General features: G+C 47.9%; 1 protein-coding gene across 9 annotated transcripts in view; it reads right to left on the bottom strand.

The window, feature by feature from the left end:
- Positions 1–1,839: 1,839 nt before the first annotated feature.
- mtmr4 (myotubularin related protein 4) overlaps positions 1,840–14,261 on the bottom strand; it is a 39,749-nt gene continuing 27,327 nt past the window's right edge. For 7 of the 9 annotated variants that reach the window (XM_080509163.1, XM_080509161.1, XM_080509162.1 and 4 more), the window contains 12 exons: positions 13,151–13,247; positions 11,219–11,332; positions 10,956–11,146; positions 9,620–9,748; positions 8,496–8,607; positions 7,851–8,046; positions 6,863–7,048; positions 6,595–6,765; positions 6,151–6,305; positions 4,365–5,820; positions 3,988–4,265; positions 1,840–3,620 (listed from right to left, as the gene is read on the bottom strand). In XM_080509163.1, the coding sequence (XP_080365289.1) occupies positions 3,347–3,620; positions 3,988–4,265; positions 4,365–5,820; positions 6,151–6,305; positions 6,595–6,765; positions 6,863–7,048; positions 7,851–8,046; positions 8,496–8,607; positions 9,620–9,748; positions 10,956–11,146; positions 11,219–11,332; positions 13,151–13,247 (3,359 nt within the window). In that variant the 3' untranslated portion in view covers positions 1,840–3,346. Of the gene's footprint in view, positions 3,621–3,987; positions 4,266–4,364; positions 5,821–6,150; positions 6,306–6,594; positions 6,766–6,862; positions 7,049–7,850; positions 8,047–8,495; positions 8,608–9,619; positions 9,749–10,955; positions 11,147–11,218; positions 11,333–11,426; positions 11,557–13,150; positions 13,248–14,261 lie in introns of those variants that run through there. The other 2 variants (XM_080509164.1, XM_080509165.1) reach the window with 2 other exon arrangements.

Raw genomic sequence — 14,261 nt, forward strand, 5'->3', positions numbered from 1 at the left:
TATTGATCATGCTGAGTGAGTACAATGAAGCACATTGGCAGAAGTCCCACATAAAAAAAACACGAATCAGCGGCTCCTCCTGAAACGTTTCGCCAGAAACAAGAAGATCAGGAAACGTTTTGTCATGTTAAACCTTCGTGCACGTGCAGACGTTCATAGAATCACACGATTAGAATTCAGCTTCATGTGCTGGATGGAGGTGATGTGTGATATATCTATATATATATATCTTTAAATGTATGTAGATATATATTTAAAGATCCACGACAATGAAGATTAAATGATCTGATTGGCTGAACGTGCTGGTCTCGTTATAAAGCTTCTCTTTGTGTTTTTCTCCATCTGGTGGACAAAAGGAAGAAAAACACAAAGCTCTCGCAGATTGAACATCCAGGTTATTCAGAAGCACAGTCGCGTCATAAAAGTGTCAAAGAAAACGTATTTATTTATACAGTCACAACGTATTACGACGGTTCAAGCAAAAAAATGTTTTATTGTGGGAAAATAAGGCCTCCTAAGCTTATTATTATAATCATTTTCATGTAATCACCTATTCCTGGTTCACGTGTAACAAATCTCAATTTAATCATAAATATCTAGAATTGTACAGTTAAATGATAGAAAAATGTATTTCATGAAGCCATTTGTTTATCTTTCACTCAAGTTGCTCAGTACCTGAACATAGTTTCACACATCTCATCTAACTTGCTAAATAATATGGTTTATCATTCTAAAAATGCTTGCGTATTTCTTTGAGAACTGTTAGGCCTTTTTTTTTTTTTTTTTTTATCCCCGTTCACACAACGGAGCTTTATAGGTTTAAAAAGAAAAAAACTAAAGTCATGTATCAAATACTTCCAACACTTTTAAAAACTACTTCTTTTATTCTGCACCACGCTTTCAGGAGAACATGCACTGATATAAAGTGAAGGCTTTAACTACCAGCTGCCTTCCTCCACCCGCCAGCAGAAGAACAACTGATATTAATACCTGTACCGACTCTCGGTGACAGATTATGAAATAAAAACGGTCCATTCATTATTAGATGTATTTTTTTAAATGCAGGTTTTTCTAGTGAGTGCCCATGAAAACGTGTTGAACCAGCAGTGACGTGGATCTTTATGGTTCATTCTCATTTCAGACTGAACGTCGGCGCTACTTATTTAATTTCCTTTCGCAGTTTGAGATAATGGATCGATAATGGAACTGATTAAACAGGTTTTTAAAAATGGAACAACTTTGACAATAAAAAAAAAGGAAATGTAAGTAGGTAAAGTTTATTCATAAATCATGTCTCACGGATAACAAATGTACATAAAATGGGTGCAGTAAAACACACATTTCATAAAATACAGCAACAACGAGAAAATTATGGAGCCGAAAGTTCTTAAATAAAAAAAAAGTCCTCAAATGTTTTTAATAGCTCTTATAAAGAGAGATTTACAAACATCAGTGATGTGAATTTGTTATTCAACACATGATACGAGAGGATAGAGGTTATTGACGTCGCTGCTTTCAGGTCAAACTTTTTGGCGCATCAAGGTGAGAATTGTTGATGTTTGGCTCCCTCTAGTGGCGATAATGAATCTTTTTTTTTTTTTTTTTTTCTTTGACAGTGATGCAGTAAGTACTCTTGCTGGCTTGAAAGTCACAAGTTTGATGCGAGTACGGGTGTTTTCCCAGCCAGTGCTCGGCTGGATGTGGGTCCTGGAGTCTTCGGCCGGTTTTCTGGATCCACGTTGTCGCTTTCTGAGACGACGTGGCGACGACCCACCTTCAGGAGAACTCGTCCTGCTGCGGATCCCAAACAAATAACCAAAGCAAACCCAAGACTCTTGATATAATCTTTATTTAACCCATGGGATTTAACTTTTACAGTGCATTTCTTTACAACAATTATTCATTTAGTGCCAATTTTTAGCCACTACAGATCAGATAACTAATATGTTACATATCTGAGCTCCTCTTAAAGGATTTTCGTCTTCATAACCACCGTGCAAACGTATCCCAATTCCTTAAGGATGGATAAACCACAGAGATTAACTAATTCAGTGATATCCCATCGTATAGTGACGTGGTTAGCCTCGTTAGCGAACTCCCCCCACCGCCTCCAGTTGCCTCAGTGTTATCAAGCAGCGAGCTACCTGTACCGTTAGTAAAGACAGAGGAGGCCAGTTAGAAACCTGCTGCCGACTGTAAGAAATCAAAAGGCTTTTAAAAATAGACGAAATGAAATATGGCACTATTGTCTCAAGGAACGACCAGTAGACACAAACACATTGTTGTTGTTTTTTTTTTTAAAAGACAGAATTGGGGGGGGGGGGGGGGGGGCGTGGCCAATCTCCCCGTACAGAACAAGTCCAGACACCCTGTTCAGTCTTTCCCCCGCAGCAGCGTGTCCCGCCGCCTCAAACACGTGAGGACGAGTCATCAGTCAGATGGACATCAAGTTTTACGTGGACACTGATTCAATCACAAGCGTCTCCAACAGAAATCCCTTGGGATCGTCCGTCTCTCTCCCCCTCCCCCTCCTCCTCCTCCTCCTCCTCCTCCGGTCACCAACAGCTCCTTCAGAACAGCTTCGACTCCCACCACAAGTGACTTTCCAGAAACCTGCCGCCTCCCGGCCTCGTTCCCGCCGGCTTCGTCTCGACACAGCGAGCGGAAAAACAAAAAAACACGCGGCGTCGGCGCCGCAGAGAAGCGCTGAGAAAGACAGAACCACAGACCGGGCATATACACAGTTTAGAGCACACATTGCAGCAATGAACACACACGACCCACCAAATGTACATGAACGCATTTCCATCCGGTTCCCCACTGAGTGTTACATTCAGGCTCCAAAGGGGGGGGGGGGAGAAAAAAACAACAAAAAAACAATGATGCAATGACAAAGTAAACAGCAGATTTCTCCCTTTTGCTCAGGTTTGGTCTCAGATTCCCTCAAACACACAACAGCTAGTAGTGCACAAAATAAGAATACAAAATTAGACTTTTAAATACTGTAGCAGCAATTCGTTTCTTTTAAAGTTGAAAGCCTCCAGTTGAACAGGTACAGGCTTCGGAGTTCCCGACACGTGGAAGGGCGAGTGATTGTCCTCTGTAGTGCTGTCAGGAGAGGGGGAGGGGGGAGGGGTGGGGGGGTGAGTGTGTGTGTGTGTGTGTGTGGTCGGGTCGGAGATGTGTCTCGGACTGGACGGGGCCGTACGGAGGCCCTCCAGCCTTAAAATGTCTTGACGTGGCGGGGACGCTCCCTCTCCCACCTGCTGACCAGCCTCCACCTCCAACTGCACCTCCCCTCCAAAACGTAACAATCCCTCCTCCTCCTCCTCCTCCTCCTCCTCCTCTAACAGGTCGGGGCGGGGGCGGGGGTTACACCGTCATCCGTCCTCAAACGAGCGGGACAGAGCCGAGGCGGGCCGACGCTACGAGACGCTGCTCTCAGCTGGAGGCGGGTGGCGATGGCCTTCTTCAGCTGCTGGCTGCGGAGCTCCCGGGTGCGGGACTCCAGCAGCAGGTCGTGGCAGGAGACGCAGACCAGCACCGGGTCGTACAGCTGCTGGTCCGGGATCGGCAGCTTCAGGTGGCAACAGTCTTTACAGAAGACGTTGCCGCAATTCCTGAGAGCAAAAAAGCACAGGGAGGGAACATTTAGACGACTCATTCAATCCCTCAAACTGGTCATTCATAGATCATTTGAAAGAATGAATAAATTGCTGAGTCGCCAATTAATTATCAAACATTTTTTTAACGGAGTTCCACTGCTAATACTCAGTAAAGGTGTTGAGATTGGCGACATTTTCTGTGGTAATCATTTGGTTTTTGTTAAAATAGACATTTTCATCACATATATTCTGCCTCACAGCAGAGAAATGCTTTAACATTTAAATCTAAAAGGTCATTGGGGCACAATTCTTCCGGTCCGGCAACACTCGAGGTGAAACTACACAGAATTTCAATGTGTTTGACTGTCAAAGTGAAGCTCACCTGCAGTGGTGGCGTCTCTTGGCGATCCAGAACTCGCAGTCACAGTTGAAGCAGTGAGAGGCCATGTGGTCGGGCACCCACCTGGTGACCTGCACACCAACATCAGAGTGAGATGAAGAGAAGAGACACAAGTGTTGTGAGGCGAGGAAGCTCTGCACCACGCCGACCTCCGTGTCCTTGCGCTCCACTCGGTCCCAGCTGCCCTCGGACAGACGGTCCTCGCTGTGGGTGGACACCGAGTCTTCCTCGTTGCTGTTGTCCGACTCCCGCAGACACGTCTGCATCGGGAAGGGGAGACGGCGAGGAGCGAGGGGACACGTTAGGCACTGAGGTAAATGGCGGCGGCGGCGACGAACGTCAGAGAGGAAGCTACTCACGATGTCGTCCTCGTAGTCGACGTCGGGCTCCGAGGGAGGCGTGCCGTACTGCTTGCTCTCCAGCCTCATCTGCAGCTGTCGCACCTGCTGCCGCAGCACCTCCACCTCCTGCTTGTATCCCGCCTCGATCTGCCGCAGCCTCTGCTGCACGGCGTCCAGCGGCACCGGCAGGCCGTCGTCGTCGAGGTAGGCGGGGGCCTGCGGCGGGGGAGGGGAGCTGGAAGCGGACGGCGAAGAAAACGACGCCGGCAGGAGCTGGTGGCCGGCCAGGGAGTGGCTGCTGAGAGCGGCTGTGGCGGCGGCGGCGGGCCCGTACAGGCCGAGGTAGCCGCCGCTCCTGGCGCCCGACAGCCACGCGGGCTGCACGGGGCTGCACAGGGCCTCCCTGCGGCAACACTGAGACACGTTGTTGGCGGCGGCGACGCCCTGCGTGCGGAGGAGTTTACTGGCGAGCCGGCGACTCTGGTAGAGGTTGGGCTGCAGAGGCCGGCCGGCGCCAGGGTGGGCGGCGCCGCCGCCGCCGCTGCAGGCGGACTGGACCAGGCCCTGGACGCTCTCCCAGTGGGAGCTGATCAGGGCCAGGTCGGAGAAATGACTCTGGGAGATCAGCTGGCGAGCGGCGAGCTGGCTGCAGTCAGCGGGAGTCGCCGCACGCTCTCTTCCTGTCCTTGTGTCGTCCTTCTCCCTCTCCCTCTCGGCCTGTAGCTGCAGCTCGGGCTTCTCTTCATCACTCGAATGATCCTGTGGTAGATCCGTGCAAGGCAAGGTGGGAGGAAGCTCTGCCTCGTCCGTCAGAGTCTCCGTGGAGTCCTCCAGAGGAGCCGCCGACGGTTTGGGAGCCGGCGGCCTGACGGGCTCAGGACGGCCGCCGTCCTGGCCGTCGATGCAGTTGTTGAGCAGCGAGGAGGGCGAGTCGGCCGCGGGCCGACCGCTCTTGCAGGGGAGAGGTAAACATGGCTCCGACTTATGAGAAGGTGACGTGGTGCTTTCTGCAGTCCGACAGGGACTCTCGGCCTCCGGCGGAGGCTGCGGGAGCGCAGGGCTCGTGGCCTGAGGCAAGGCTTGCTGCAGGACGGGAGTGGAGAAGGCAGTGAGAGCGGCTGTGGCGTCCTGACAGAGGGGGAGGAGGGGGGGGAGGGGCAGGGAGGGCAGCGGCTGTGTGGTGAGACAGGGCTCCTCCGGCGCGTCGTCGCTCTTCTCCGCCACCAGCAGATCCTCCGGAGTCTTGGCTGGACTCCGATGTGGAGCGGCGCCGTCCTCGCCGCGGTCCGACGAGGCCTCGTCTAGACCGTCTGCGGCGGCGGCGGCGGCCTCTTCCACTGCCGGGGAGGGTTCCAGTGAAGGGCGACCATCCTGGCAGTGCTTGTTGAGGTTTGGGTCGCTGGACGTGCGCGTCAGAGGCGCCCCGTTCTCAAAAGCCGACAGCAAGTTGTCCATGGAGCGAGTCTTGGGAAGCCTGGAAATCAAGAAGCAATGAAAGGGTTAAAAACTCGCCGCACCTTTAATTCAGAGCTCAGGGAATTGAATTGCGACTGTTCAAATCTGATCGTAGCGTCACTTTACTTAAATGATTTATCTTAGATGCGCTTCTTTCCTGCATTACTCCTACGTTTGATCCAATATGAGAGATTCTGATGTTTAACAGTCGCATACGGCCGTTATTCTATTCACACTGAAGTATCTCAACTTTTGTGGAACTGTGATTGAAGCGGCTCGTAACCCACTACCAGACCGTCAATGAGTTCTCTGAATACCGGCGGGAGAGTCTGGATGGAACCGTTGGTACCTGTCCAGAGAACGTGGCGAGAGCTCGTCGCCCGTGATGGAGGGGGGGTGGTAGAGCTCCACGGAGTCGTCCACGGCGGTGCAGGGGGAGGAGGTGGGCAGGTAGACCGCCGTCCACAGCTGCAGAGCTCGGGTATGGCAGACTGGGTGCAGCACCTGGCAGACAGACGTGCAACAAAAGCCAAAGTCAAAGTCAAACGCACGGCCGACTCGCCCTTTGCTGCTGCGCTATCGTCACGCGACTCTTTATGAGCGGGAGAGTCGATGACACGCTTTCAAATCCGTCATCACGGAGACAGCAAAGAAGATCAAGTTGGAGTCGTATCAGGCACCCATTAAATAAAACCAGGTAAGAGGAGGAGGATTACTACATTTATGCCGAGTCATCGAATTCACCGAGGCTCGACGTCAAGCACCGCGGATGAGACAGGAAACTGGAACGTACCATGTCGTGACTGGGGATGTAAAGGAAGTTCTGGAAGTTCTTGTTGCCGGTGCGAAGCAGCGACCACACGGAGCAGGTGCGCTTGTAGATGTTCCTCGCCTCCCGCTCCCGGGCGTTGTTGCACAGAAACGTGCCGTACAGACAGGAATACGTGTGCTGCACCAACTTGACCTGGGCGGACAGAGGAAAAACACACCGAGTCAGGATTTTTTTTTAATAGCAACTCTCGAGGTCCGGCGCTGTCGAAACTCCAAGCAGAGGGGCTCACCAGGAAGGACTCGTTGAACTCGAACAGGCAGGGGAACTGCTTGAGCAGCTGGTGGATGCAGTCCAGCCACTGCAGGAAGACGGGACACTGCTCGCTCACGTCGTCGGCGTTCTCCTGGTGGCCGCAGCGGTCCCCGAACTTGTGGCCGAAGTCCAGCCACTCGGTCTCAACCAGCAGCTGAAAACCCTGCGGGTCACATGGGGGGCGGGGCGAGAGCTTCATTAGAGAAGGAAAACCAGAAACAAACTCGGACCTGGGCTCTGTGGAGGTCAGAGGTCAGGGTTAGGATCCACCAACCCTCAGTTCAACTTGCTCCTTCACAGAGTTAAATATATTAGGACAATACAGATTGTTAAAACTGAATTTTGTGTGAATATAATGGACTTCTTTCATACGAGCAAGATTTGATAAACACACTGAGTGTAAAACGTTTGACATTTGTATTTTACATAACTCTGATTAGACTATTGATTGTTTTTTAATGATTTCCTGAGGAAGTCTGTCATGTACCGACATTACAGTTTAATTAATGCTTCATTGATTCCTGTTGGGGGAAATTACTTTTCTAGATTAAAAAAAAAAAAAAAAAAAAAAAAAAAAAAGCCTTTTTATAGTTGACCTTAACTACACGTACAAGGAGCAGTGGGTTGCCTCTGCATTGCTCAGGGAGCTGGGGAAGTAACACAGTGGGATTCAAACCTTCAATCTCAGAAGATCGGGTACGTCGAACAAATATGACACTTCCTGGATTTTGATGAAACGACTTGTGTCCATCTCGATTTTAACCGAAGGATGGAAAAACGCAAAAGTTTCTAAATCGAGGTTTAGAATTGATACAAACTGTAGATTTACAGCAGCCGATGGCAGTTAAGACTTGTGAGGAATGTAATATTGGAGATTTCCCAGTTACATGAGCCTTTGAAAACAAGGAAAAAAAACAAACAAACTTGGACGTGAATAAATAACTACACAAAGTGTGCAGGCCTACCTCTAAAGTTCTGTAGTAAGGGTCCAGCATGATTTTGGCCAGGGCTACAATCTGGGGTGTGCGATCCCACCCGTCTGAACAGTGCACCAAGACGGGACGGCCTTCCCTCTCCACCGCCGAACACACCAGTGCAGCCGACTTCATCATGGCGGACAAGTGCTGAAGCCAACGGGTGCTCTCCAGTGCTGAAAGCCAGCTGGAAAGACAAAGGGGGGGGGGGGGGGGGGGGGTGGATTAAACGACGACTGTATGATATCATGCAGCATGTCTAAAAAGACACAACAGCTTGGGCAACACGGGGTTAATCGAAATATATTACTTCGGACGCCGCTCTGCGTCATCGCACACCTCAATCAATGCAACAGCTGTAGATAAGAGGTGACATCACTGTCAGTGAACTAACCTATGTACTCTGCTTACGCGCACACAGCCAGTGAGGTAAGACACAAAGGGCCGACATGTAAACAGTAGCAGAGGAAACACGTACGCACTGCGGACAGACGGACAGCTGGTCAGCCCAGCAGGACAGAGAGACACCGACTGCGTGGCGTTTCCCCATCGCTGTGTGGCGTTGCCTTACGGTGAGGCGAGGAGCGAGAGGGGGGGGGGGGGGGTCACAGGGAAAGGTCAAATGGATCAACTTACTTTCCGGGATCTGGGATCTGACTGCAGACGGTTCTGAGGGCCTGGAAGCTGTTTCGGATGGCGTGGATGTTGGCCATCCCCATGAACATGACCTCACACTTTGGGTAGTACTCTGAAAACAGACGGACGTCTCCGATTAGGGCCATTGTAAGACAAAAGGAGTGTCGTTCAACATCCATTCTCATACAAATCCCTCAGGTTTATGACGTGTGGATGTTTGTGTCTATTTATTATTCAGAAATTCATTGTTAAGCATCAATTTCCTTCTTTACAAATAAGGATTAAGACTCAGATCGTCCGTTTTTCTCCTGATCGGAAAATGCTGAGATGTCGACTGTGCCGATGCTTCATTCCACCACCACTTGAAGTGAATCAATAACATTTTCTTCCCCACAGTAGCAGCGGTGGAAATGTTCCGGTGGCCTGGCGAATCTACTCAAACCGGATTTTTGGATTTCAGCACAAACATTGGAGATCACCGACTGAACCCGGAAGTTTCCAACAGAAAAGCGGCGTCAGCTCCGCGTGTAGGATTTGATAACGGTGTGAGTATTTCCTTTCTGCCGGAGGGAACTCCACAGAGTGAACTACCCCCCCCCCCCCCGTCACCCTCCGTGACCTGCAGCAACACCTTCTGTCTGCAGCAGTAAAACAGGCCGTCAACAACCAGATTGCGCAATGTTTTCAGCGCGGTATCGAGGTCAGCAGCGACGCCACATGACCCCACAAGACACTTCGATATATTTAGCCCTCATCAGTCTTAAAATGATTCCTCATCCCTCTTGTTTTACAATCAATGTTAGAAAGTTTATTTCTGGAAAACACAAGTACATGCAATGACTTAGATTATTGGCAAAATGCCATTATGATAAAAGCTCAACTGTTTTTACTATTGGCTGGTAACTGCATTAGTTATTGCATTCAAAATGGCAAAAATGTGCGTTATTGGCAGGCCGTCGTTTTAAAAGAGTGAATAAGTTGTGTAAAGTATTAAATAGCAGGTTTAACCCCACATGCATGTTGCCAATTGGCATTTTCTCCTGAATCCCTGAGCTGAACTGGATGCAATGTGATTAAAAACACTGGATTGAAGGTGGAGTGCTTCCCCGACGTTGGACACTCACCTTCACATTCGCAGCCTCCGCCCTTGGCCCGGTTGGCCACGGCGGCGGTGTACGAGCGAGCGTCGAGAATCAGCAGCTTCTGTGGCACAGTGTTGTCGTCGCAGACGGAGGCTCCGGTCAGAGAGGAGTCTGCGAACGCGAGGGCGAGCAGGAGATTGATTTATGCCGTTGCGAGAGAGTACAGATTCATCAATGGGTGAGAGGAAGGAGGAAAAACAAAAGCAAAGAGGCGGCGGGAGCCGAGTTAACACAAACAAACACCGACTGTAACCCGCTGAAAATCAATATCTGCCCCGATGACACCGCCGTGGTGTTACTACTGGTAACAATCCCAAGTGGAGAGACCTGCTTCTCTGCAGCTGCAGCTGAGACAGACAAGTAATTACTCCAAGACAAACTCAGCCACTCTCCCTGTGCGTTCAGGCGGCGTCGGGCCGCCACTCACTTCCTCGGCGGTGTGGTTGTGCATGAAGCAACTGTGTCAGTAAATATCTAGTATCCTGACAGCGTGGTCAGCGTCATCTTTGAACGGTGCCAAATGTAAAGAACTGAAACCAAAATCAAGTCTGGGAAATATGGAAATGTGTGAGGGCAATCTACACAGTATGACAGCTGTCCTACTTAAGAGTGAAGCTCAGGGTTACATAACACCGATAGATAATGCATGCACTTCCCTTTAAAAGAAAAATCCAAACATTCAATGATTAAAGGACTGTATGGGTTGCATAACGCCATTAGATATGAATATACAGACCATGATGCACGGTGATTTGCAGTGAGGTAGATTATTGTTTCTCCCGACTGTCGTTTTTCTATATTTATTAATAATTGAGGGTTACGGACCATGTGTGAGCTTTCCCTGGTCTCCACAGTCCAAAAACATGAGTTGAGGTCAATTGTTGTGTGAGTGAGACGGATTAATTGACTGGTGGCGTGTCCAGTGTGTAACCTGCCCTCAGCTATTAGCAGCTGATCACTGGTCATTGGAATACAAGTCTGGACGATGGATGGATTTTCAACCCGAAGAAGCAATGAATAAATAAAAAAAAAAACATAAAATTCATGCCTGGATAAAACATTGAGGGAAAAACTGAGGAAAAAAAGACAAGCACATTGTCTCTTTGAGGTTTAGAGCCACCTGCTATTTTCAAGTTTATATTATTTTATAAGAACTGTAAAAAAATCATTGCATGTCTTTACATTGTCTTTCCATACTTGGAAAATGAATATAGTTTCATCTATTGTCGTCACAAGAGTGTTGCATCCGTCCGAGCTGCATCACTTATTTAAGCACAGCTCTGCCTTTAATCTGACGAAGCTAAAAGAAGAGCTTTACCAAAGTCACTGTCTGAAGAGTCGTGAGCGTCTCCACGCTGCCGGCCGGCCGCCGGGCCCTTGGCGCCCGTGTCCATCTGACAGGCCCTCGCGATGGACGTGACGAGATACTCATCGTCCGTGTTCCTCCAGCCCCACCAGCTGATCTCGGGCTGGCTGCAACGGGCGATCACTGCCCCGTTCCTCTGGTGCCTGCAAGTCCACGGGCAGACGGTCAATAAGTAGAAACACGGACGCACACAGTGGCTGTGCCGCTGAACCTACCGGTAGACCACGACGGGGATCCTCTTCCAGGACCTGAAGGAGGCCACGCTCTCCAGCTCCTTGTCGGTGATCCATATTGGAACCAGGAGCTTCTGCGGGTAGCTGGAGCACAACCTGCAGGAGGAAAGAGGAAGTCAGGACTCTCATTACACTGCCTCCTCTTTCATGGGGGAAAAAACAACAGCGCTTTGAGTTTCTGCGCACACACATTGTGCTAAATGTTCTAGATTTCAGGGTCGGCGTGGCATCAGTAGCCCTCAGCTCCTGGCGGAGAACAAATCACAGCGCTGCCGCTCAACTCCATCTGTCTCTGGTCTCCTCCTCCTCTTCAATTCCAATTGCCGACTGTCTGAGGGAGGGAGGGAGGGAGAGATGCGAGTGTGTGTGTGTGTGTGTGTGTGTGTGTGTGTGTGTGTGTGTGTGTGTGTGTGTGTGTGTGTGTGTGTGTGTGTGTGTGTGTGTGTGTGTGTGTGTGTGTGTGTGTGTGTGTGTGTGTGTGTGAGAGGGGGAAAGTGAAAGTGTGCTGAGTCATGGGCCTCAGCAGGCTGCAGCTTGTTTAATTAGCTGGTTGTCCTGCGTGTCTGTCTCCCTCAGCAGGATGTGCTCTCCAGAGCCCTTCCAAGCAGACTGACACCCCCCCCCCACCGTTTTTTGTAGCATTTATTTGCCCGGACAGGAAAAGACATAAAGGTACACACATTCACTGGGTGCATTGTTTCTCCAATGCGATTCACATGAGAGTGTTTGGGACTAGACTTTGGAGAACTGTTGACCTGAGGGATGAGACGAGAAGAAGAGGAACACACACGACGTTCCAGGTTCCTCCATGTTGAAAGTAACATCAAACGTGAAGTAAACAAGGGAGTGGTGATTTTCAAAGTAATTGCATTATTACTGTAATCACCATTTAACTTTCTCGTCAATATTTCTTCATATTCAATCAAACTTGCACAACTTTGTAAAGAAGAAAGCCAATACTTGATTACATTTTGGCAGAGTACACACTGACGCAACGACTTTTGCATTTGGATTATTTAGTTATTATCCTAACACACTCTTCAGAGTCACACAAACTATTACATATCCTGTGTTTACTCAAAGATGTTGATTCAGTCTCAAATTCATGTTTGAAGCGAGTTCCTCTTAAATCCAAGTTTGAAGTTTAATGCGACTGAGTCCGTTTCAGACAGCAGGTACAGTGAAAACTGGGTTTAAGCATAAATCGGTTTCCACTTCAGGAAGAGCGTCGACACAAAGTTTGAGTCAGTTACCATGGTAACGAACACTGCAAAACTAGATTACTGGCAGGATTTCCTGAACTAACCCAGAGTGGACAAACTTATTGAGCTCAGCATTTCCCTCTTTGTACTCTACAGAGGTGATAACCACCGAAACAGCATCAGATCTGTGAAAACAATTGTCAAAGATAAAAGCTACTGCAAGTGGAAGCTGCTAATCATCAAATACATTGATGATTGTTCTTGTAAATAGACATCCATAGACCGAGACCAGAAATCTATAACTGAAAATTAACCTGCCTTTAATGCTTTTACCAGCTCTCACATGCAATTTTTTACAAACCTGAATTGCAGTAGCATCTCCCTAAAAAGTGAAGTAATTCAACACATCATCGAAGGTCCCGTTTCCCAGCGGAGCTTCGACACCCAGCGAAAACACACACGAGCCGATCCTCACACAATCTGTTCGGTGACATTGTGGCGACAGTGTTTCTCGCCCAGCCTGACTCCAGTCATCTTCTCCAGCACGGCTCTCAGACGTCCCCCGTCAACCTCTGCCACTCAACACGCACTTCCAAACTGCCATCGTGCCCCTCATGGAGCAAGCGATCTATACTATTACTGCTACACACAACACACATAGCTGTCGTGACGGAGGAGCTGAGCTATTTATGGTGAAGCATCTGTGGCATACTTGTAGTTGCAGTTGATGTCGGACACTCTCCAGATGTTCTGTGTGTCAAAGCCCATCCTCTTCACCTCCATTTCCATTCTCTGACGCACGTGATCACCTGTGCACACAAACACACACGAGAAGATGTGGAAAAAAAAAAAAAAACACCTCAAATCATCAGCTCAAGATTGTGTGTTTACAAATTCACAAAACATCTGTTGTGAAGAACATAAGACTTTCTTAGACATTGAATTCATCAACATGGGAAATCTCAAAAACAATTACAAAGTCCACCACAATCTGACCGAGTTCATCTTGGAGAGCAATTGAACATTAATGGCAAATATCACGACACTCCCTGATGAAGGGGAGTTAAAACTTTACAATACAAAAAGCAAATCCTATAAACTATTAGAAATTATATATTATGAAGCTTAAATATTGAAATTCCTAAAACAGCATTTCAGTTTACGTCTACAAAAGGTATTTAAAACCATTGACTTTAAAGACATTAACACTTTGAGTCCGATTTGTTTTAGTATTCAAGAAAATAAAATGTCGTCCATGTGGTATGTGAATTCATTATATTCAAGTTCCTGTTAAAAGCAGATTAGATTGAGGTTTTTGGCAGCAAACGCAAATGTTATCCATAGCCGATTGTGTCAACGCATAAGAAATATCGAGGCGCGTATACTACAGAATGAATCGTTATCAAACCTTTGAATGGAAGATATGTCGTCTGAATTTACCAAGGTTTCAAATAAAAGAAAAGACTGAAGGCCGTGCATGAAATATTTTGATGAATTATAATTGCAAATATTCAGTAGTCAAGAAAAAAATGATAAGAAGCATCCAGAAATTTAAAAAAATATTATAAAACATTTTTTTTAGATCTTTAAATGAACTCAATGAAACACTGCAGTAACTAAAATGGATCACAGAAACTTTGATTTCTCAAAAACAAAAAACAACAAAAAAAAAGTAGTTCATTGTTCTGCTTATGTCAACAAATTCAGAAAAAACAAGACAACGTTCAAACACGTTTTGAACAATGGAAAGTACAGATCAGAGAATAAATGCTGTGGAAACATTTCTCAAAGGTTTTTTTCTGCTCCTAGACTTCAGTTCAAAG

This window comes from Blennius ocellaris, assembly GCF_963422515.1.
Source record: "Blennius ocellaris genome assembly, chromosome: 14".
NCBI lineage: Eukaryota > Metazoa > Chordata > Actinopteri > Blenniiformes > Blenniidae > Blennius > Blennius ocellaris.